Source organism: Oncorhynchus mykiss, chromosome 15 (assembly GCF_057628025.1).
Source record: "Oncorhynchus mykiss isolate SJ-2025 chromosome 15, ASM5762802v1, whole genome shotgun sequence".
Lineage (NCBI taxonomy): Eukaryota > Metazoa > Chordata > Actinopteri > Salmoniformes > Salmonidae > Oncorhynchus > Oncorhynchus mykiss.
This window is the reverse complement of record NC_143036.1, coordinates 85,308,185-85,332,161: the sequence shown is the minus strand read 5'-3', so window position 1 is coordinate 85,332,161 and position 23,977 is coordinate 85,308,185. Positions and strand designations below refer to the sequence as shown.

At 48.7% G+C, this 23,977-nt stretch overlaps 1 protein-coding gene across 2 annotated transcripts; it reads right to left on the bottom strand.

The window, feature by feature from the left end:
* Positions 1-4,236: 4,236 nt before the first annotated feature.
* gpr19 (G protein-coupled receptor 19) lies at positions 4,237-22,562 on the bottom strand. Of its 2 annotated transcripts, none has more exons than XR_016486997.1 (2): positions 7,199-8,996; positions 4,237-6,546 (listed from the first exon to the last, which is right to left on the bottom strand). XR_016486997.1 is itself a non-coding variant. In XM_036945518.2 (2 exons), the coding sequence occupies exon 2, from the start codon at positions 8,643-8,645 to the stop codon at positions 7,350-7,352; it is 1,296 nt and encodes a 431-aa protein (XP_036801413.2). In that variant the 5' UTR covers positions 8,646-8,675; positions 21,478-22,562; the 3' UTR covers positions 7,092-7,349. The 2 variants fall into 2 exon arrangements, 1 of the variants encoding a protein (XP_036801413.2); XM_036945518.2 differs by lacking the exon at positions 4,237-6,546 and adding an exon at positions 21,478-22,562 and having other exon boundaries at positions 7,092-8,675.
* Positions 22,563-23,977: the final 1,415 nt, after the last annotated feature.

Genomic DNA, 23,977 nt, shown 5'->3' with positions numbered 1-23,977 from the left:
TCCACATAGTGGTTGTTTTGGTGGTGTCTGAGGGGGAACTGTGTCAGAGCTGTCAAATCCACATAGCTGATGTTTTGGTGGTGTCTGAGGGGGAACTGTGTCAGAGCTGTCAAATCCACATAGTGGTTGTTTTGGTTATGCCTCTATATACCAATGAGGAGATGGCATGTGGGCATATGCCTCTATATACCAATGAGGAGATGGCATGTGGGCATATGCTTCTATAAACCAATGAGGAGATGGCATGTGGGCATATGCCTCTATAAACCAATGAGGAGATGGCATGTGGGCATATGCCTCTATATACCAATGAGGAGATGGCATGTGGGCATATGCCTCTATATACCAATGAGGAGATGGGAGAGTCAGGACTTGCACCGCGTCCAGCGTCACAAATAGAACTGACTTCTATTGCGCTTGGCAACGCAGACTGCTATCCACTATGTTTTAATTATAATTTTGGGGTTTAGGGGAGGGCCACTTGTTCAGGGGAGGGTTTAGGGGAGTTCCACTTGTTCAGGGAGGGTTTAGGGGAGGGCCACTTGTTTAGGGGAGGGCCACTTGTTCAGGGGAGGGTTTAGGTGAGGGCCACTTGTTCAGGGAGGGTTTAGGGGAGGGCCACTTGTTCAGGGAGGGTTTAGGGGAGGGCCACTTGTTCAGGGAAGGTTTAGGGGAGGGCCACTTGTTCAGGGAGGGTTTAGGGGAGGGCCACTTGTTCAGGGGAGGGTTTAGGGGAGGGCCACTTGTTCAGGGAGGGTTTAGGGGAGGGCCACTTGTTTAGGGGAGGGCCACTTGTTCAGGGGACGGTTTAGGTGAGGGCCATTTGTTCAGGGAGGGTTTAGGAGAGGGCCACTTGTTCAGGGAGGTTTAGGGGGAGGGCCACTTGTTCAGGGGAGGGTTTAGGGGAGGGCCACTTGTTCAGGGGAGGGTTTAGGGGAGGGCCACTTGTTCAGGGAGGGTTTAGGGGAGGGCCACTTGTTCAGGGGAGGGTTTAGGGGAGGGCCACTTGTTCAGGGAGGGTTTAGGGGAGGGCCACTTGTTCAGGGAGGGTTTAGGGGAGGGCCACTTGTTCAGGGAGGGTTTAGGGGAGGGCCACTTGTTCAGGGGAGGGTTTAGGGGAGGGCCACTTGTTCAGGGGAGGGTTTAGGGAAGGGCCACTTGTTCAGGGAGGGTTTAGGTGAAATATATTTTACTGAAGGGAGGACCATCCATTTTAATTTCAGAGAGGTCAGATGTTCCTCCATGTAACCCATATTTATTAAAAAGGTTCCCTCCCTGACTAACTGTTCTCCATGTAACCCTTATTTATTAAAAGGTTCCCACCTGGACTAACTGTTCTCCATGTAACCCTTATTATTAAAAAGGTTCCCTCCCTGACTGTAACTGTTCTCCACTGGGATTCTCTGCCTCTAACCCTATTACAGGGGCTGAGTCACTGGCTTACTGGTGCTCTTCCATGTCGTCCCTAGAAGGGGTGAGTCACTGGCTTACTGGTGCTCTTCCATGTCGTCCCTAGGAGGGCTGAGTCACTGGCTTACTGGTGCTCTTTCATGTCGTCCCTAGGAGGGCTGAGTTACTGGCTTACTGGGGCTCTACCATGCCATCCCTAGGAGGGGTGAGTCACTGGCTTACTGGGGCTCTACCATGCCGTCCCTAGGAGGGGTGAGTCACTGGCTTACTGGGGCTCTACCATGCCGTCCCTAGGAGGGGTGAGTCACTGGCTTACTGGTGCTCTTCCATGCCGTCCCTAGGAGGGCTGAGTCACTGGCTTACTGGGGCTCTTCCATGCCGTCCCTAGGAGGGCTGAGTCACTGGCTTACTGGTGCTCTACCGTGCCGTACCTACGAGGGCTGAGTCACTGGCTTACTGGGGCTCTACCATGCCGTCCCTAGGAGGGGTGAGTCACTGGCTTACTGGGGCTCTACCATGCCGTCCCTAGGAGGGGTGATTCACTGGCTTACTGGTGCTCTTCCATGCCGTCCCTAGGAGGGCTGAGTCACTGGCTTACTGGGGCTCTTCCATGCCGTCCCTAGGAGGACTGAGTCACTGGCTTACTGGGGCTCTTCCATGCCGTCCCTAGGAGGGCTGAGTCATTGGCTTACTGGTGCTCTTCCATGCCGTCCCTAGGAGGGGGCTGAGTCACTGGCTTACTGGTGCTCTTCCATGCCGTCCCTAGGAGGGGTGAGTCACTTGAGTGGGTTGAGTCACTGACGTGATCTTCCTGTCTGGGTTGGGCCCCCCAGTGTGTGTGTGTACATGACGCTGTGTGTGTGTGTACATGACGCTGTGTGTGTGTGTACATGACGCTGTGTGTGTGTGTACATGATGATGTGTGTGTGTGTACACAACGTGTCATTGGTTCCTGGAAAGAAAAGGAATGTTACACTGAATCTGTGTTAAATGGGAAAAAATAGACCAGAACCTGTTGAATATTCATATCCAGAACCTGTTGAATATTCATGTCCAGAACCTGTTGAATATTAATGTCCAGAACCTGTTGAATATTCAGGCCTCATCTCTTAACTCCAGATTACAATAAGAACCAGGAAGTGAAGTGTTATCTATAGGCCTGTTCGCGTGTCATCTTAACTCCTTCCAAGATATGTCTCTATGTCCATCATTTCTCTATGATAACTCACAAAAGTGAGAATGCAACATTCAGTTCTGTCTCCTGTAGTGTCCTCTCTACAACATTCTGTCTCCTGTAGTGTCCTCTCTACAACGTTCTGTCTCCTGTAGTGTCCTCTCTACAACGTTCTGTCTCCTGTAGTGTCCTCTCTACAACGTTCTGTCTCCTGTAGTGTCCTCTCTACAACATTCTGTCTCCTGTAGTGTCCTCTCTACAACGTTCTGTCTCCTGTAGTGCCCTCTCTACAACATTCTGTCTCCTGTAGTGTCCTCTCTACAACATTCTGTCTCCTGTAGTGTCCTCTCTACAACATTCTGTCTCCTGTAGTGTCCTCTCTACAACATTCTGTCTCCTGTAGTGTCCTCTCTACAACATTCTGTCTCCTGTAGTGTCCTCTCTACAACGTTCTGTCTCCTGTAGTGTCCTCTCTACAACATTCTGTCTCCTGTAGTGTCCTCTCTACAACATTCTGTCTCCTGTAGTGTCCTCTCTACAACATTCTGTCTCCTGTAGTGTCCTCTCTACAACGTTCTGTCTCCTGTAGTGTCCTCTCTACAACGTTCTGTCTCCTGTAGTGTCCTCTCTACAACGTTCTGTCTCCTGTAGTGTCCTCTCTACAACGTTCTGTCTCCTGTAGTGTCCTCTCTACAACATTCTGTCTCCTGTAGTGTCCTCTCTACAACGTTCTGTCTCCTGTAGTGTCCTCTTTACAACATTCTGTCTCTACAACAGTCAGTTTTTATATATATATATATATCTGAACAACTATCCCAACATCCTCTCTGTTCTGTTCTCTCCATGTGGGGTAAAGGACAACATTTTATTCTGACACAGACTGAGCTGTATATCTCTCTAGACAGACTGAGCTGTATATCTCTCTAGACAGACTGAGCTGTATATCTCTCTCTGGACAGACTGAGCTGTATATCTCTCTGGACAGACTGAGCTGTATATCTCTCTGGACAGACTGAGCTGTATATCTCTCTAGACAGACTGAGCTGTATATCTCTCTAGACAGACTGAGCTGTATATCTCTCTCTGGACAGACTGAGCTGTATATCTCTCTGGACAGACTGAGCTGTATATCTCTCTAGACAGACTGAGCTGTATATCTCTCTAGACAGACTGAGCTGTATATCTCTCTAGACAGACTGAGCTGTATATCTCTCTGGACAGACTGAGCTGTATATCTCTCTAGACAGACTGAGCTGTATATCTCTCTAGACAGAGTGATCTGTATATCTCTCTAGACAGACTGAGCTGTATATCTCTCTGGACAGACTGAGCTGTATATCTCTCTAGACAGACTGAGCTGTATATCTCTCTAGACAGACTGAGCTGTATATCTCTCTAGACAGACTGAGCTGTATATCTCTCTAGACAGACTGAGCTGTATATCTCTCTAGACAGACTGAGCTGTATATCTCTAGACAGACTGAGCTGTATATATATATATATATATATATCTCTCAGACGGATTCATTTTCAATCCTTCAAACACAGGCAATAACATTCTGATTCATTTGGCCCTTTTGTATGAGTCACATGTCGCTATACATCTGGGTAAATCTTACAATAGGTCCACATTGTCACTAGTAATGCTGCTGTGGATTCACATCTGATGCTTTATTCTTTAGGTATTCATCAGTAGAAAGCAATGAGAATTTAAATCACAGTACAGACAGTAGTTTCACACACTAACAGAGACTAACAGAGTGTCTGGCAGGTTAGAGGCTGGGTTTAGTGTCAGGGGTTAGAGGTCAGAGGTTAGGGGTCAGAGGTTAGGAGTCAGAGGTTAGGGGTCAGGGTCTGGCAGTGACAGGTGAGAGCAGTCAAGGCCAGTGATGATGCAGAGCGTTTCAATGAGACTTCTTCATCGGCAGAGGTTAGGGGTCAGAGGTTAGGGGTGAGACTCCTTCATCGCCAACCAATCAGGTCCTCGGTCTGTTGCGTCCATCTGCGTGTGGCTCAGGGGAGCCGGGGGAGCCACCAAAGACTGCCCAGTTAAAGGCCGTCTGTCAGACCAAACACCTCAAGGCTTCAGCCTCCATGAAAACCACAGGGATCACAACAAAACAGCAATAACAACATCACGTGTGTTATAACAGATGGTACAATGTGTTATAACAGATGGTACAATGTGTTATAACAGATGGTTTAAATGTGTTATAACAGATGGTTTAAATGTGTTATAACAGATGGTACAATGTATGAGGACCATGTATATAATTATAGGATTATGTTAACAGACTGCTCTACCTGAGAAAACCTATTCCATTCATACAATCTGAACTGTCCCCATGTCATGGTCATATCATGGACATCCTACCACACGCATGTTAACAGACAGACAGGGGACTCAGAACCATAGACATGTTAACAGACAGACAGGGAATTCAGAACCATAGACATGTTAACAGATAGACAGGGGATTCAGAACCATAGACATGTTAACAGACTGTAGCAGACAGACAGGGGATTCAGAACCATAGACATGTTAGCAGACAGACAGGGGATTCAGAACCATAGACATGTTAACAGACAGACAGGGGATTCAGAACCATAGACATGTTAACAGACTGTAGCAGACAGACAGGGGATTCAGAACCATAGACATGTTAACAGACTGTAGCAGACAGACAGGGGATTCAGAACCATAGACATGTTAACAGACTGTAGCAGACAGACAGGGGATTCAGAACCATAGACATGTTAACAGACAGACAGGGGATTCAGAACCATAGACATGTTAACAGACTGTAGCAGACAGACAGGGGATTCAGAACCATAGACATGTTAACAGACTGTAGCAGACAGACAGGGGATTCAGAACCATAGACATGTTAACAGACAGACAGGGGATTCAGAACCATAGACATGTTAACAGACTGTAGCAGACAGACAGGGGATTCAGAACCATAGACATGTTAACAGACTGTAGCAGACAGACAGGGGATTCAGAACCATAGACATGTTAGCAGACAGACAGGGGATTCAGAACCATAGACATGTTAACAGACTGTAGCAGACAGACAGGGGATTCAGAACCATAGACATGTTAACAGACTTTAGCAGACAGACAGGGGATTCAGAACTATAGACATGTTAACAGACTGTAGCAGACAGACAGGGGATTCAGAACCATAGACATGTTAACAGACAGACAGGGGATTCAGAACCATAGACATGTTAACAGACAGACAGGGGATTCAGAACCATAGACATGTTAGCAGACAGACAGGGGATTCAGAACCATAGACATGTTAGCAGACAGACAGGGGATTCAGAACCATAGACATGTTAACAGACTGTAGCAGACAGACAGGGGACTCAGAACCATAGACATGTTAACAGACTGTAGCAGACAGACAGGGGATTCAGAACCATAGACATGTTAGCAGACAGACAGGGGATTCAGAACCATAGACATGTTAACAGACTGTAGCAGACAGACAGGGGATTCAGAACCATAGACATGTTAGCAGACAGACAGGGGATTCAGAACTATAGACATGTTAACAGACTGTAGCAGACAGACAGGGGATTCAGAACCATAGACATGTTAGCAGACAGACAGGGGATTCAGAACCATATACATGTTAACAGACTGTAGCAGACAGACAGGGGATTCAGAACCATAGACATGTTAGCAGACAGACAGGGGATTCAGAACCATATACATGTTAACAGACTGTAGCAGACAGACAGGGGATTCAGAACTATAGACATGTTAACAGACTGTAGCAGACAGACATGGAATCCAGCTGCTGATTCAACACAATGTGAACACCTTTCCTCTCTCTGCAAGTCAGCGTCAGGTCTCATCTGTTCCACTAAAGACGGTGTTTCAGCACCCCAGATACTGTCCTCTACAACAATACACATCATCCTCAGAAATGAAGCGTCGATAGTTAAACCTTGTCTCCCTCCCCTCCCGTCAGACAAAGGTGTTGGGAGGGTCTGCTCTGATTGATAGTTAAACCCTGTCTCCCTCTCCTCCCGTCAGACGAAGGTTGTTGGGAGGGTCTGCTCTGATTGATAGTTAAACCCTGTCTCCCTCTCCTCCCGTCAGACGAAGGTTGTTGGGAGGGTCAGCTCTGATTGATAGTTAAACCCTGTCTCCTTCCCCTCCCGTCAGACGAAGGTGTTGGGAGAGTTGGCTCTGATTGATAGTTAGACCCTGTCTCCCTCCCCTCCCGTCAGACGAAGGTGTTGGGAGAGTTGGCTCTGATTGATAGTTAAACCCTGTCTCCCTCCCCTCCCGTCAGACGAAGGTGGTGGGAGAGTTGGCTCTGATTGATAGTTAAACCCTGTCTCCCTCTCCTCCCGTCAGACGAAGGTGGTGGGAGAGTTGGCTCTGATTGATAGTTAAACCCTGTCTCCCTCTCCTCCCGTCAGACGAAGGTGTTGGGAGAGTTGGCTCTGATTGATAGTTAAACCCTGCCTCCCTCCCCTCCCGTCAGACGAAGGTGTTGGGAGAGTTGGCTCTGATTGATAGTTAAACCCTGTCTCCCTCCCCTCCCGTCAGACGAAGGTGTTGGGAGAGTTGGCTCTGATTGATAGTTAAACCCTGTCTCCCTCCCCTCCCGTCAGACGAAGGTTGTTGGGAGGGTCGGCTCTGATTGATAGTTAAACCCTGTCTCCCTCTCCTCCCGTCAGACGAAGGTGTTGGGAGAGTTGGCTCTGATTGATAGTTAAACCCTGTCTCCCTCTCCTCCCGTCAGACGAAGGTGTTGGGAGGGTTGGCTCTGATTGGCCAGGCCAGCTTCTTCTCCTTGGCCTCGCGGTCAAACGTGTCGTAGACGGAGTCTTTGGTGAGCGTTGTCTTGGTCGCCACGGGGATATCCACCACGCCCACGTAGTTACTCTTGGCCATGCGGGAGCTGGCGGTGATGGTGTAGGCGTTGCTACGGTAACACTTCATAGAGGACGTGCAGAAGGTCTCCCTCATGCCGCGTCTGAAGTTAGCGTTGTAGACGGAATAGAGCGAGGGTTTCGAGGCGGCGGAGCTGAACGACACCCAGACCACACAGCAGAACACCAGAGCCCCCTGTCTGCTGGGGCCCGGGGCCTCACTAGGGTGCCACACCTGGACCACGTAGAAGGGAGTCCAGGTGAGGAGGAACACCACGTTCAGCATGAGAAACATCTTGATGGTCTTCACTTTAGTCCTGGGGACGATGTTCATGGTTCTCCTGACCGTGTGTCCGTCGGCGCCGATCCTCCAGATGTAGTGGACCACACGCTGGTAGAACCACACGATGAGGACAGCTGGGACCAGGAACCCCAGGAGCAGGTGGACGGAACCGTACAGAACGCCATCCCAGCTTCCCGCCGGCAGGAAGAAGTCACAGTGCCCTCCCCCGTCCCCCGCCTCCGAGCCGTAGAAGAAAAGACAGGGAGAGACGAAAGCGGCGTCCAACATCCATGAGGCCAGAATCATCCTCTTCGCTTTCTCCCTGGACACCTTGAAGCTCAGTGGGTACACAATGGTGTAGAACCGGTCCACACAGATGGACAGCAGAACATACACCTGGACACCAGGACACAGGTGCTGCAGGTAACGGACAGCCTTACAGGCGGCAGCGCTGAGAGGCCAGCCCCCGCAGGTCACCTGGAGGAGGATGAAGGGAGCACAGCCCAGGGACAGCAACAGGTCGGCACAGGCCATGGACACCACAAAGTAGTTCGTAGTGGACTGACTCCTTCTGCTACGGTGGATCACTACACACACTAGAACATTACCCAGGATGGACACCAACCACAGGAGACTGAACACCAGCCCCAGAACAGCCACCTCCGCTGGGGTGAGTTCATACCACACCTGGGTGGTGTTCTGGAGGCCAGAGGAGGAAGAGGAGGAGGAGGAGAGGGCGTCGTGGTTCCAGATGGAGGGTGTCGCTGAACTGGTGTTGCCCCTGTCTGAGAGGTTAAAGGTCATGGGGAGGGTAAAGGAGGGGGAGAGGAGGGGCAGGAGGGAGGGCTTGATGGTGTCTGTTGATTGGGCGTAGACCATGCCGCTACCGGGAACAGCACCACAGGAGAGCTGCAGAGACAAACACACAAACAAGATGTTGTGAGATGGAGGAGACTTACTAAACAGTAGGTAATAAATAATAGCATCTGCATTGTATATGATATATACCTGCATGGAAGAGGACGTTCATGGAAACAAGATGCCTTCAGAAAGGATTCACACCCCGGGACTTTTTACACATTTTGTTGCGAGTTAAAACATGGATTAGAATGGATCAAATCCAGAGTTGTGTCACTGACCTACACACAATACCCCATAATGTCAATTAAAACTGAAAAGCTGAAATGTATCGAGTCAATAAGTATTCGACCTCTCTGTTATGTCAAGGAGCCTAAATACGTTCAGGAGTCAAAATGTGCTCAACAAGTCACACAATAAACTGCATGGACTCACTCTGTGTTCAATGATAGTGTTCAACATGATTTATAAATTATTTTATTTAACTAACCAGTTAAGTACACATTCTTATTTTCAAGGACGGCCTGGGAACAGTGGGTTAACTGGTCTAGGAACAGTGGGTTAACTGGTCTAGGAAGAGTGGGTTAACTGGTCTAGGAACAGTGGGTTAACTGCCTTGTTCAGGTAGCAGAACGACAGATTTGTACCTTATCAGCTCGGGGATTTGATCTTACAACCTTTCAGTTACTAGTCCAACGCTCTAACCACGAGGCTACCTGCTGGTTACTAGTCCGACGCTCTAACCACTAGGCTACCTGCTGGTTACTAGTCCAACGCTCTAACCACTAGGCTACTTGCTGGTTACTAGTCCAACGCTCTAACCACTAGGCTACCTGCTGGTTACTAGTCCAACGCTCTAACCACAAGGCTACCTGCTGGTTACTAGTCCAACGCTCTAACGACTAGGCTACCTGCTGGTTACTAGTCCAACGCTCTAACCACAAGGCTACTTGCTGGTTACTAGTCCAACGCTCTAACCACAAGGCTACCTGCTGGTTACTAGTCCAACGCTCTAACCACTAGGCTACCTGCTGGTTACTAGTCCAACGCTCTAACCACTAGGCTACCTGCTGGTTACTAGTCCAACGTTCTAACCACTAGGCTACCTGCTGGTTACTAGTCCAACGCTCTAACCACTAGGCTACCTGCTGGTTACTAGTCCAACGCTCTAACCACTAGGCTACCTGCTGGTTACTAGTCCAACGCTCTAACCACTAGGCTACCTGCTGGTTACTAGTCCAACGCTCTAACCACTAGGCTACCTGCAGCCCCATGATTTATGAATGACTATCTCTTCTCTGTACCCCACATGTACAATTATCTGTAAGGTCCCTCGGTCGAGCAGTGAATTTCAACCACAGATTCAACCACAAAGACCAGGGAGGTTTTCCAATGCCTCACAAAGAAGGGCACCGATTGGTAGATGGGTCAAAATGGGTAAATAAAAGCAGACATTGAATATCCCTTTGAGCATGGTGCAGTTATTAATTACACGTCGGATGGTGAATCAACACACTCAGACCACAAAATAAATTATAATATTGTTTTATTGTCACATACGCCAGAAAGGTGCAGTGAAATGTGTTGTTTTACAAGGTCAGCCATCGGAGTGCGGCGCTCCTGGAGAGAATGAGGGTGAAGTGCCTTGCTCAAGGGCACATCGACAGATACAGACGTCCTTCTTAACTCAGGAAACCGCTCAACATGAGGCCAATGGTGACTTTAAAACAGTTACAGAGTTTAATGTCAGTGGCACTCTGAGGATGGATCAACAACATTGTAGTTGTAGTCCACAATACTAACCTAAATGACAGAGTGAAAAGAAGGAAGCCTGTACAGAATAACACATATTACAAAACATTCTTCCTGTTGCAATAAGGAACTAAAGAAAAACTGAAAAATGTTTGTTGAAGAAATTAACTTTATGTGCTGGATACAAAGTGTTATGTTCGGGGCAAATCCACTGAGTACCAGTCTTCATATTGTCCAGCATGAAAGCTCTGTAACCTCTTCTCAGAGGATATTCTAACCTGAGGAGAGATCAGTCCTATTCTAACCCGAGGAGAGATCAGTCCTATTCTAACCTGAGGAGAGATCAGTCCTGAGCAGATATCAGTCCTATTCTAACCTGAGGAGAGATCAGTCCTATTCTAACCTGAGGAGAGATCAGTCCTATTCTAACCTGAGGAGAGATCAGTCCTGAGCAGATATCAGTCCTATTCTAACCTGAGGAGAGATCAGTCCTATTCTAACCTGAGGAGAGATCAGTCCTGAGGAGAGATCAGTCCTATTCCAACCTGAGGAGAGATCAGTCCTATTCTAACCTGAGGAGAGATCAGTCCTATTCTAACGAGAGGAGAGATCAGTCCTGAGGAGAGATCAGTCCTATTCTAACCTGAGGAGAGATCAGTCCTATTCTAACTAGAGGAGAGATCAGTCCTATTCTAACCTGAGGAGAGATCAATTCTGAGGAGAGATCAGTCCTATTATAACCTGAGGAGAGATCAGTCCTGAGGAGAGATCAGTCCTATTCTAACCTGAGGAGAAATCAGTCCTATTCTAACATGAGCAGATATCAGTCCTATTCTAACCTGAGGAGAGATCAGTCCTGAAGGGAGATCAGTCCCTATTCTAACCTGAGGAGAGATCAGTCCTGAGGAGAGATCAGTCCTATTCTAACCTGAGGAGAGATCAGTCCTATCCCAACCTGAGGAGAGATTAGTCCTAATTCTAACCTGAGGAGGGATCAGTCCTATTCTAACCTGAGGAGAGATCAGTCCTATTCTAACCTGAGGAGAGATCAGTCCTATTCTAACCTGAGGAGAGATCAGTCCTATTCTAACCCGAGGAGAGATCAGTTCTGAGGAGAGATCAGTCCTATTCTAACCTGAGGAGAGACCAGTCCTATTCTAACCTGAGGAGAGATCAGTCCTATTCTAACCTGAAGATAGATCAGTCCAGAGGAGAGATCAGTCCTGAACAGATATCAGTCCTATTCTAACCTGAGGAGAGATCAGTCCTATTCTAACCAGAGGAGAGATCAGTCCTGAGGAGAGATCAGTCCTGAGGAAAGATAAGTCCTATTCTAACCTGAGGAGAGATCAGTCCTATTCTAACCTGAGGAGAGATCAGTCCTATTGTAACCTGAGGAGAGATCAGTCCTATTCTAACTAGAGGATAGATCAGTCCTATTCTAACCTGAGGAGAGATCAATTCTGAGGAGAGATCAGTCCTATTCTAACCAGAGGAGAGATCAGTCCTGAGGAGAGATCAGTCCTGAGGAAAGATAAGTCCTATTCTAACCTGAGGAGAGATCAGTCCTATTCTTACCTGAGGAGAGATCAGTCCTATTCTAACTAGAGGAGAGATCAGTCCTATTCTAACCTGAGGAGAGATCAATTCTGAGGAGAGATCAGTTCTATTCTAACCTGAGGAGAGATCAGTCCTGAGGAGAGATCAGTCCTATTCTAACCTGAGGAGAGATCAGTCATTTTCTAACCCGAGGAGAGATCAGTCCTGAGGAGAGATCAGTCCTATTCTAACCTGAGGAGAGATCAGTCCTATTCTAACCTGAGGAGAGATCAGTCCTATTCTAACCTGAGGAGAGATCAGTCCTATTCTAACCTGAGGAAAGATCCGTCCGATTCTAACCTGAGAGATCAGTCCTATTATAACCCGAGGAGAGATCAGTTCTGATGAGAGATCAGTCCTATTCTAAATTGAGGAGAGACCAGTCCTATTCTAACCTGAGGAGAGATCAGTCCTATTCTAACCTGAGGAGAGATCAGTCCTGAGGAGAGATCAGTCCTATTCTAACCTGAGGAGAGACCAGTCCTATTCTAACCTGAGGACAGATCAGTCCAGAGGAGAGATCAGTCCTATTCTAACTTGAGGAGAGATCAGTCCTGAGGAGAGATCAGTCCTATTCTAACCTGAGGAGAGATCAGTCCTGAGCAGATATCAGTCCTATTCTAACATGAGGATAGATCAGTCCTGAGGAGAGATCAGTCCTGAGGAGAGATCAGTCCTATTCTAACCTGAGGAGAGATCAGTCCTATTCTAACCAGAGGAGAGATCAGTCCTGAGGAGAGATCAGTCCTGAGGAAACATAAGTCCTATTCTAATCTGAGGAGAGATCAGTCCTATTCTTACCTGAGGAGAGATCAGTCCTATTCTAACCTGAGGAGAGATCAGTCCTATTCTAACTAGAGGAGAGATCAGTCCTATTCTAACCTGAGGAGAGATCAATTCTGAGGAGAGATCAGTCCTATTCTAACCTGAGGAGAGATCAGTCCTATTCTAACCTGAGGAGAGATCAGTCCTGAAGAGAGATCAGTCCTATTCTAGCTGGCTCTGTGATGGGGCTCTGTGATGGGGCTCTGTGATGGGGCTCTATGATGGGGCTCTATGATGAGGCTCTATGATGGGGCTCTATGATGGGGCTCTATGATGGGGCTCTATGATGGGGCTCTATGATGGGGCTCTGCGAGGGGCTCTGTGAGTGGCTCTACGAGGGGCTCTGTGAGGGTCTCTGTGAGGGGCTCTACGAGGGGCTCTAGCACTCTGTGGCCAAACAAGCAGAACACTCTATATCTCACAGTGAGAGGCTCAAGGTCAACCACTCAGTGGTCGGACGATGGCTGTCCTTGGGCCCTAACGTCTCTCTCTTTGTTCCCTGAGGGGCTTTGTTGAGGGGATGGCTTAATGGGTGATAGAGGGACTGTGTTGAGGGGTGGCTTAATGGGTGATAGAGGAGCTGTGTTGAGGGGGTGGCTTAATGGGTGATAGAGGGACTGTGTTGAGGGGGTGATTGAGGAACTGTGTTGAGGGGGTGTCTTAATGGGTGATAGAGGGACTGTGTTGAGGGGATGATAGAGGAACTGTGTTGAGGGGATGGCTTAAACAACCACAGCCTCTTGTTAATGGTTTATATAGTCTCAGTAGAATATCAACAACCTGCCCCGAGGAGCAGTAACTGCTGAAGAGACAAACCTATTCATTAGTCACTCCAAGAGACAAAGCTGAGCCAAACCACCCCAGGGAACAGCAGGTTACACAGAGGCAATAAGCAGGAGTCTGTGGGGTCCTGAGTCTCTCTAGGGATAATCATTAACGTTCTGTGGAGGCTGAGGTACTCTAGGGGAGGGGATTATGTGTGGAGGTGATTATGTGTTGAGGTTGAGGTAGGTTGAGGTAGGTTATATCCAGCCCAGACCCAGGGGACAGGTTTATGTGTTGAGGTTGAGGTAGGTTAGCCAGCCCAGACCCAGGGGACAGGTTTATGTGTTGAGGTAGGTTATATCCAGCCCAGACCCAGAGGACAGGTTTATGTGTTGAGGTTGAGGTAGGTTATATCCTGCCCAGACCCAGGGGACAGGTTTATGTGTTGAGGTTGAGGTAGGTTATAGCCAGCCCAGACCCAGGGGACAGGTGTATGTGTTGAGGTTGAGGTAGGTTATATCCTGCCCAGACCCAGGGGACAGGTTTATGTGTTGAGGTAGGTTATAGCCAGCCCAGACCCAGGGGACAGGTTTATGTGTTGAGGTTGAGGTAGGTTATATCCTGCCCAGACCCAGGGGACAGGTTTATGTGTTGAGGTTGAGGTAGGTTATATCCTGCCCAGACCCAGGGGACAGGTGTATGTGTTGAGGTTGAGGTAGGTTATAGCCAGCCCAGACCCAGGGGACAGGTTTATGTGTTGAGGTTGAGGTAGGTTATAGCCAGCCCAGACCCAGGGGACAGGTTTATGTGTTGAGGTTGAGGTAGGTTATATCCTGCCCAGACCCAGGGGACAGGTTTATGTGTTGAGGTTGAGGTAGGTTATAGCCAGCCCAGACCCAGGGGACAGGTGTATGTGTTGAGGTTGAGGTAGGTTATATCCTGCCCAGACCCAGGGGACAGGTTTATGTGTTGAGGTAGGTTATAGCCAGCCCAGACCCAGGGGACAGGTGTATGTGTTGAGGTTGAGGTAGGTTATATCCTGCCCAGACCCAGGGGACAGGTTTATGTGTTGAGGTAGGTTAGCCAACCCAGACCCAGGGGACAGGTTTATGTGTTGAGGTTGAGGTAGGTTATATCCTGCCCAGACCCAGGGGACAGGTTTATGTGTTGAGGTAGGTTATAGCCAGCCCAGACCCAGGGGACAGGTTTATGTGTTGAGGTTGAGGTAGGTTATAGCCAGCCCAGATCCAGGGGACAGGTTTATGTGTTGAGGTTGAGGTAGGTTATAGCCAGCCCAGACCCAGGGGACAGGTTTATGTGTTGAGGTTGAGGTAGGTTATAGCCAGCCCAGATCCAGGGGACAGGTTTATGTGTTGAGGTTGAGGTAGGTTATAGCCAGCCCAGACCCAGGGGACAGGTTTATGTGTTGAGGTTGAGGTAGGTTATAGCCAGCCCAGACCCAGGGGACAGGTTTATGTGTTGAGGTAGGTTATAGCCAGCCCAGACCCAGGGGACAGGTTTATGTGTTGAGGTTGAGGTAGGTTATAGCCAGCCCAGATCCAGGGGACAGGTTTATGTGTTGAGGTTGAGGTAGGTTATAGCCAGCCCAGACCCAGGGGACAGGTTTATGTGTTGAGGTTGAGGTAGGTTATAGCCAGCCCAGACCCAGGGAACAGGTGTATGTGTTGAGGTAGGTTATAGCCAGCCCAGACCCAGGGGACAGGTTTATGTGTTGAGGTAGGTTAGCCAGCCCAGACCCAGGGGACAGGTTTATGTGTTGAGGTTGAGGTAGGTTATAGCCAGCCCAGACCCAGGGGACAGGTTTATGTGTTGAGGTAGGTTATAGCCAGCCCAGACCCAGGGGACAGGTTTATGTGTTGAGGTAGGTTATAGCCAGCCCAGACCCAGGGGACAGGTTTATGTGTTGAGGTAGGTTAGCCAGCCCAGACCCAGGGGACAGGTTTATGTGTTGAGGTTGAGGTAGGTTATAGCCAGCCCAGACCCAGGGGACAGGTTTATGTGTTGAGGTAGGTTATAGCCAGCCCAGACCCAGGGGACAGGTTTATGTGTTGAGGTAGGTTAGCCAGCCCAGACCCAGGGGACAGGTTTATGTGTTGAGGTTGAGGTAGGTTATAGCCAGCCCAGACCCAGGGGACAGGTTTATGTGTTGAGGTTGAGGTAGGTTATAGCCAGCCCAGATCCAGGGGACAGGTTTATGTGTTGAGGTTGAGGTAGGTTATAGCCAGCCCAGATCCAGGGGACAGGTGTATGTGTTGAGGTTGAGGTAGGTTATAGCCAGCCCAGACCCAGGGGACAGGTTTATGTGTTGAGGTAGGTTAGCCAGCCCAGACCCAGGGGACAGGTTTATGTGTTGAGGTTGAGGTAGGTTATAGCCAGCCCAGACCCAGGGGACAGGTTTATGTGTTGAGGTTGAGGTAGGTTATAGCCAGCCCAGATCCAGGGGACAGGTTTATGTGTTGAGGTTGAGGTAGGTTATAGCCAGCCCAGACCCAGGGGACAGGTTTATGTGTTGAGGTTGAGGTAGGTTATAGCCAGCCCAGACCCAGGGGACAGGTTTATGTGTTGAGGTTGGTTATAGCCAGCCCAGACCCAGGGGACAGGTTTATGTGTTGAGGTTGAGGTAGGTTATAGCCAGCCCAGACCCAGGGGACAGGTTTATGTGTTGAGGTTGGTTATAGCCAGCCCAGACCCAGGGGACAGGTTTATGTGTTGAGGTAGGTTATAGCCAGCCCAGACCCAGGGGACAGGTTTATGTGTTGAGGTAGGTTATAGCCAGCCCAGACCCAGGGGACAGGTTTATGTGTTGAGGTTGAGGTAGGTTATAGCCAGCCCAGACCCAGGGGACAGGTTTATGTGTTGAGGTAGGTTATAGCCAGCCCAGACAGGTTTATGTGTTGAGGTTGAGGTAGGTTATAGCCAGCCCAGACCCAGGGGACAGGTTTATGTGTTGAGGTTGAGGTAGGTTATAGCCAGCCCAGACCCAGGGGACAGGTTTATGTGTTGAGGTTGAGGTAGGTTATAGCCAGCCCAGACCCAGGGGACAGGTTTATGTGTTGAGGTAGGTTATAGCCAGCCCAGACAGGTTTATGTGTTGAGGTTGAGGTAGGTTATATCCTGCCCAGACCCAGGGGACAGGTTTATGTGTTGAGGTAGGTTATAGCCAGCCCAGACCCAGGGGACAGGTTTATGTGTTGAGGTTGAGGTAGGTTATAGCCAGCCCAGATCCAGGGGACAGGTTTATGTGTTGAGGTTGAGGTAGGTTATAGCCAGCCCAGACCCAGGGGACAGGTTTATGTGTTGAGGTTGAGGTAGGTTATAGCCAGCCCAGACCCAGGGGACAGGTTTATGTGTTGAGGTTGAGGTAGGTTATATCCAGCCCAGACCCAGGGGACAGGTTTATGTGTTGAGGTAGGTTAGCCAGCCCAGACCCAGGGGACAGGTTTATGTGTTGAGGTTGGTTATATCCAGCCCAGACCCAGGGAACAGGTTTATGTGTTGAGGTTGAGGTAGGTTATAGCCAGCCCAGACCCAGACGACAGGTTTATGTGTTGAGGTAGGTTATAGCCAGCCCAGACCCAGGGGACAGGTTTATGTGTTGAGGTTGAGGTAGGTTATAGCCAGCCCAGATCCAGAGGACAGGTTTATGTGTTGAGGTTGAGGTAGGTTATAGCCAGCCCAGACCCAGGGGACAGGTTTATGTGTTGAGGTTGAGGTAGGTTATAGCCAGCCCAGACCCAGGGGACAGGTTTATGTGTTGAGGTTGAGGTAGGTTATATCCAGCCCAGACCCAGGGGACAGGTTTATGTGTTGAGGTAGGTTATAGCCAGCCCAGACCCAGGGGACAGGTTTATGTGTTGAGGTAGGTTATAGCCAGCCCAGACCCAGGGGACAGGTTTATGTGTTGAGGTTGAGGTAGGTTATAGCCAGCCCAGAACCAGGGGACAGGTTTATGTGTTGAGGTTGAGGTAGGTTATATCCTGCCCAGACCCAGAGGACAGGTTTATGTGTTGAGGTAGGTTATAGCCAGCCCAGACCCAGGGGACAGGTTTATGTGTTGAGGTTGAGGTAGGTTATATCCTGCCCAGACCCAGGGGACAGGTTTATGTGTTGAGGTAGGTTATAGCCAGCCCAGACCCAGGGGACAGGTTTATGTGTTGAGGTTGAGGTAGGTTAGCCAGCCCAGACCCAGGGGACAGGTTTATGTGTTGAGGTAGGTTATAGCCAGCCCAGACCCAGGGGACAGGTTTATGTGTTGAGGTTGGTTATAGCCAGCCCAGACCCAGGGGACAGGTTTATGTGTTGAGGTTGAGGTAGGTTATAGCCAGCCCAGACCCAGGGGACAGGTGTATGTGTTGAGGTTGAGGTTGAGGTAGGTTATAGCCAGCCCAGACCCAGAGGACAGCAGCAGCTTTGTGCTTATCACACATCTCATGTTTACTGTAGTGGCTCTCCTCTCTCTACCTTCATACCCTCTATTCCCTTGGCAACCATCGCCTGAGTCAGCCCTGACATCCACACACACAGCCTGATGAGAGAGATGCCTGAACCTCAACAAGCCAGCTGCTGCTGCTGAAAGATATACAGTTTACAGTGTTTCTGGGCTGGAGAGAGGACAACACGACACCGTATCAACACAGCACCACAACAGAGCAGTGTCCACACCACAACACCACGACAGACCAGTGTCAACACCACAACACCATGACAGACCAGTGTCAACCCCACAACACCACAACACCATGACAGACCAGTGTCAACACCACAACACCATGACAGACCAGTGTCAACACCACAACACCATGACAGACCAGTGTCAACACCACAACACCATGACAGACCAGTGTCAACCCCACAACACCACAACAGAGCAGTGTCCACACCACAACACCACGACAGACCAGTGTCAACACCACAACACCATGACAGACCAGTGTCAACCCCACAACACCACAACAGAGCAGTGTCCACACCACAACACCACGACAGACCAGTGTCAACACCACAACACCATGACAGACCAGTGTCAACCCCACAACACCACGACAGACCAGTGTCAACCCCACAACACCACAACAGAGCAGTGTCCACACCACAACACCACGACAGACCAGTGTCAACCCCACAACACCACAACAGAGCAGTGTCCACACCACAACACCACGACAGACCAGTGTCAACCCCACAACACCATGACAGACCAGTGTCAACACCATGACAGACCAGTGTCAACACCACAACACCATGACAGACCAGTGTCAACACCACAACACCACGACAGACCAGTGTCAACACCACAACACCATGACACCACGACAGACCAGTGTCAACACCACAACACCATGACAGACCAGTGTCAACCCCACAACACCACAACAGAGCAGTGTCAACACCACAACACCACGACAGACCAGTGTCAACACCACAACACCACGACAGACCAGTGTCAACACCATGACACCGTGACAGACCAGTGTCAACACCACAACACCATGACAGACCAGTGTCAACACCACAACACCATGACAGACCAGTGTCAACACCACAACACCGTGACAGACCAGTGTCAACACCACAACACCATGACAGACCAGTGTCAACCCCACAACACCACAACAGAGCAGTGTCAACACCACAACACCACGACAGACCAGTGTCAACACCATGACACCGTGACAGACCAGTGTCAACACCACAACACCATGACAGACCAGTGTCAACACCACAACACCATGACAGACCAGTGTCAACACCACAACACCATGACAGACCAGTGTCAACACCATGACACCACAACAGACCAGTGTCAACACCACAACACCATGACAGACCAGTGTCAACACCACAACACCACGACAGACCAGTGTCAACCCCACAACACCATGACAGACCAGTGTCAACACCACAACACCACGACAGACCAGTGTCAACACCACAACACCATGACAGACCAGTGTCAACACCACAACAGCATGACAGACCAGTGTCAACACCACAACAGACCAGTGTCAACACCACAACACCACGACAGACCAGTGTCAACACCACAACACCACAACAGACCAGTGTCAACACCACAACACCATGACAGACCAGTGTCAACCCCACAACACCACAACAGACCAGTGTCAACCCCACAACAGACCAGTGTCAACACCACGACAGACCAGTGTCAACACCACAACACCACGACAGACCAGTGTCAACACCATGACACCGTGACAGACCAGTTTCAACACTGTGACAGACCAGTGTCAACACCGGGACAGACCAGTGTCAACACCGGGACAGACCAGTGTCAACACCATGACAGACCAGTGTCAACACCATGACAGACCAGTGTCAACACCACAACACCATGACAGACCAGTGTCAACACCACAACACCGTGGCAGACCAGTGTCAACACCATGACACCACAACAGACCAGTGTCAACACCACAACAGACCAGTGTCAACCCCACAACACCACGACAAACCAGTGTCAACACCACAACAGACCAGTGTCCACACCACAACACCACGACAGACCAGTGTCAACACCACAACAGACCAGTGTCAGGTAGATGGACAGAGTACCATGACTGATCTACTCCATACCACTATTAGCAGCAGGTAGATGGACAGAGTATCATGACTGATCTACTTCATACCACCAACAGCACTATTAGCAGCAGGTAGATGGACAGAGTATCATGACTGATCTACTCCATACCACCAACAGCACTATTAGCAGCACGTAGATGGACAGAGTATCATGACTGATCTACTCCATAGCACTATTAGCAGCAGATAGATGGACAGAGTATCATGACTGATCTACTCCATACCACTATTAGCAGCAGGTAGATGGACAGAGTATCATGACTGATCTACTCCATACCACCATTAGCAGCACGTAGATGGACAGAGTACCATGACTGATCTACTCCATAGCACTATTAGCAGCAGGTAGATGGACAGAGTACCATGACTGATCTACTCCATAGCACTATTAGCAGCAGGTAGATGGACAGAGTACCATGACTGATCTACTCCATACCACCAACAGCACCATCTGGCCTACATGAGTCCTGCTGTTCCCTGACAGCGCAGCAGCCTCCACACAGCAGGCGGGACAGGATAACATGTCTCGTGATATTCCGTTTCAGAATAATAGCCCATCAACATACAACCTGACAAAACCATAGACTTCCAGGACAATACACGACAAAGAAAAAACAACACGCAGCAAGCCCTTTCCAAACAACCAGACAGACACCGGTTTGTTTTGTAGCGCAAACGTTGTGCGAATATTCTGTGACCGGAGACAAAAGCTACAGCTCATATATTTCACAGATGTATATTATTGATGCCCGTTGAATTTGAATAACATCTATGGCACTGAGATATTACATCTCACTCGGACGGACGCACACAGACTCAACACATCCCATCTCATCTTCTGCACATCCTACCATTCCAGTGTTTTACTTGCTATATTGTAGTTACTTCGCCACCATGGCCTTTTTTTGCCATTACCTCCCTTATCTCACCTCATTTGCACATACTACATATAGTCTTTTTCTACTGTGTTATTGACTGTGTTTGTTTTATTCCATGTGTAACTCTGTGTGGTTGTATGTGTCGAACTGCTTTGCTTTATCTCGGCCGGGTTGCAATTGTAAATGAGAACTTGTTCTCAACTGACCTACCTGGTTAAATAAAGGTGAAAAATTAAATAAAGAATATTGTGATGGACACATTCATGTAATCAAGGACAACGTTTAGGCAAAATTATAAACCCATTCTGAATCTTCCTAATTATTATCAGCTTGGTCTGAAATGCTCATGATGTCGAAACGTTCTGCCAGGTCTACCCGGGTAACTGTTAAAATAATCATCAGTCACGTACCTGTCTCACGGTAATAACGGTCGCATTTTACGTTCTGTGTCTAACTCCGTATTATTCCGTCAATCTAACGGATATTGTGCTGCGGAGGATCGCCCCGGTTCTTCATCTGAATCACGTCCGTTCGGTTCGGTTCCAACCGTTAACAATAACAGCCTCTTCCTCTTCGTGACAACTGCGGCATTCCTGGAAAGTGGAAACTGCTTAGGAACGAGACAAAATGTCGCGGGAGAGGAGAGGAGAGGAGAGGAGGGGAGGGGGGCAATATAATTAAATCAATACCTTTTCTTTCAATGGAGACGGTCACATGGTGTGATGATCACGTGCCCACTAGGATAATACAGATAGAAAGTTAGAAACAGCAGAATAGACTAGAACTAATCTGTGAACAACACAGGATCTGTGTCAAACACCAGAATAGACTAGGACTAATCTGTGAACAACACAGGATCTGTGTCAAACACCAGAATAGACTAGGACTAATCTGTGAAGAAACACAGGATCTTTGTCAAACACCAGAATAGACTAGGATTAATCTGTGAAGAACACAGGATCTTTGTCAAACACCAGAATAGACTAGGACTAATCTGTGAACAACACAGGATCTTTGTCAAACACCAGAATAGACTAGGACTAATCTGTGAAGAACACAGGATCTGTGTCAAACACCAGAATAGACTAGGACTAATCTGTGAACAACACAGGATCTTTGTCAAATCTCTAAATAATGATGTCTCCTCCTTCACTACTGATCTGACAGAAGTGCCCAGGTGAAGGCCACCTTAATGATGATCTACCACCATATTCACTTCACCTGTCAAGTCTCTTCCAATCAGTGAAGCTGAAGGGGGTGAGGAGAGGATTTGGAAGAACCCTGCTCCTACCCAAAAGGAGACCCCAGGACTCTACCCAAAAGGAGACCCCAGGGCCCTACCCAAAAGGAAACCCCAGGACTCTACCCAAAAGGAGACCCCAGGGCCCTACCCAAAAGGAGACCCCAGGGCCCTACCCAAAAGGAGACCCCAGGGCCCTACCCAAAAGGAGACCCCAGGACTCTACCCAAAAGGAGACCCCAGGGCCCTACCCAAAAGGAGAGTCAACAGATATGTAAAGCAGGCAGAGCCATACCTCTTCCCTGAGTCAACAGATATGTAAAGCAGGCAGAGCCATACCTCTACCCTGAGTCAACAGATATGTAAAGCAGGCAGAGCCATACCTCTACTCTGAGTCAACATATATGTAAAGCAGACAGAGCCATACCTCTATCCTGAGTCAACAGATATGTAAAGCAGGCAGAGCCATACCTCTATCCTGAGTCAACAGATATGTAAAGCAGGCAGAGCCATACCTCTTCCCTGAATCAACAGATATGTAAAGCAGGCAGAGCCATACCTCTATCCTGAGTCAACAGATATGTAAAGCAGACAGAGCCATACCTCTATCCTGAGTCAACAGATATGTAAAGCAGGCAGAGCCATACCTCTATCCTGAGTCAACAGATATGTAAAGCAGACAGAGCCATACCTCTATCCTGAGTCAACAGATATGTAAAGCAGGCAGAGCCATACCTCTACCCTGAGTCAACAGATATGTAAAGCAGGCAGAGCCATACCTCTTCCCTGAATCAACAGATATGTAAAGCAGACAGAGCCATACCTCTACCCTAAGTCAGCAGATATGTAAAGCAGGCAGAGCCATACCTCTACCCCGAGTCAACAGATATGTAAAGCAGACAGAGCCATACCTCTACCCTGAGTTAACAGATATGTAAAGCAGGCAGAGCCATACCTCTACCCTGAATCAACAGATATGTAAAGCAGGCAGAGCCATACCTATATCCTGAGTCAACAGATATGTAAAGCAGGCAGAGCCATACCTCTACCCTGAGTCAACAGATATGTAAAGCAGGCAGAGCCATACCTCTACCCTGAGTCAACAGATATGTAAAGCAGACAGAGCCATACCCTGAGTCAACAGATATGTAAAGCAGACAGAGCCATACCCTGAGTTAACAGATGTGTAAAGCAGACAGAGCCATACCCCTATCCTGAGTCAGCAGATATGTAAAGCAGACAGAGCCATACCCTGAGTCAACAGATATGTAAAGCAGACAGAGCCATACCCTGAGTTAAAAGATATGTAAAGCAGACAGAGCCATACCCTGAGTCAACAGATATGTAAAGCAGACAGAGCCATACCCTGAGTTAACAGATATGTAAAGCAGACAGAGCCATACCTCTACCCTGAGTTAACAGATATGTAAAGCAGGCAGAGCCATACCTCTTCCCTGAATCAACAGATATGTAAAGCAGACAGAGCCATACCTCTTCCCTGAGTCAACAGATATGTAAAGCAGGCAGAGCCATACCTCTATCCTGAGTCAACAGATATGTAAAGCAGGCAGAGCCATACCTCTACCCTGAGTCAACAGATATGTAAAGCAGGCAGAGCCATACCTCTACTCTGAGTCAACAGATATGTAAAGCAGACAGAGCCATACCTC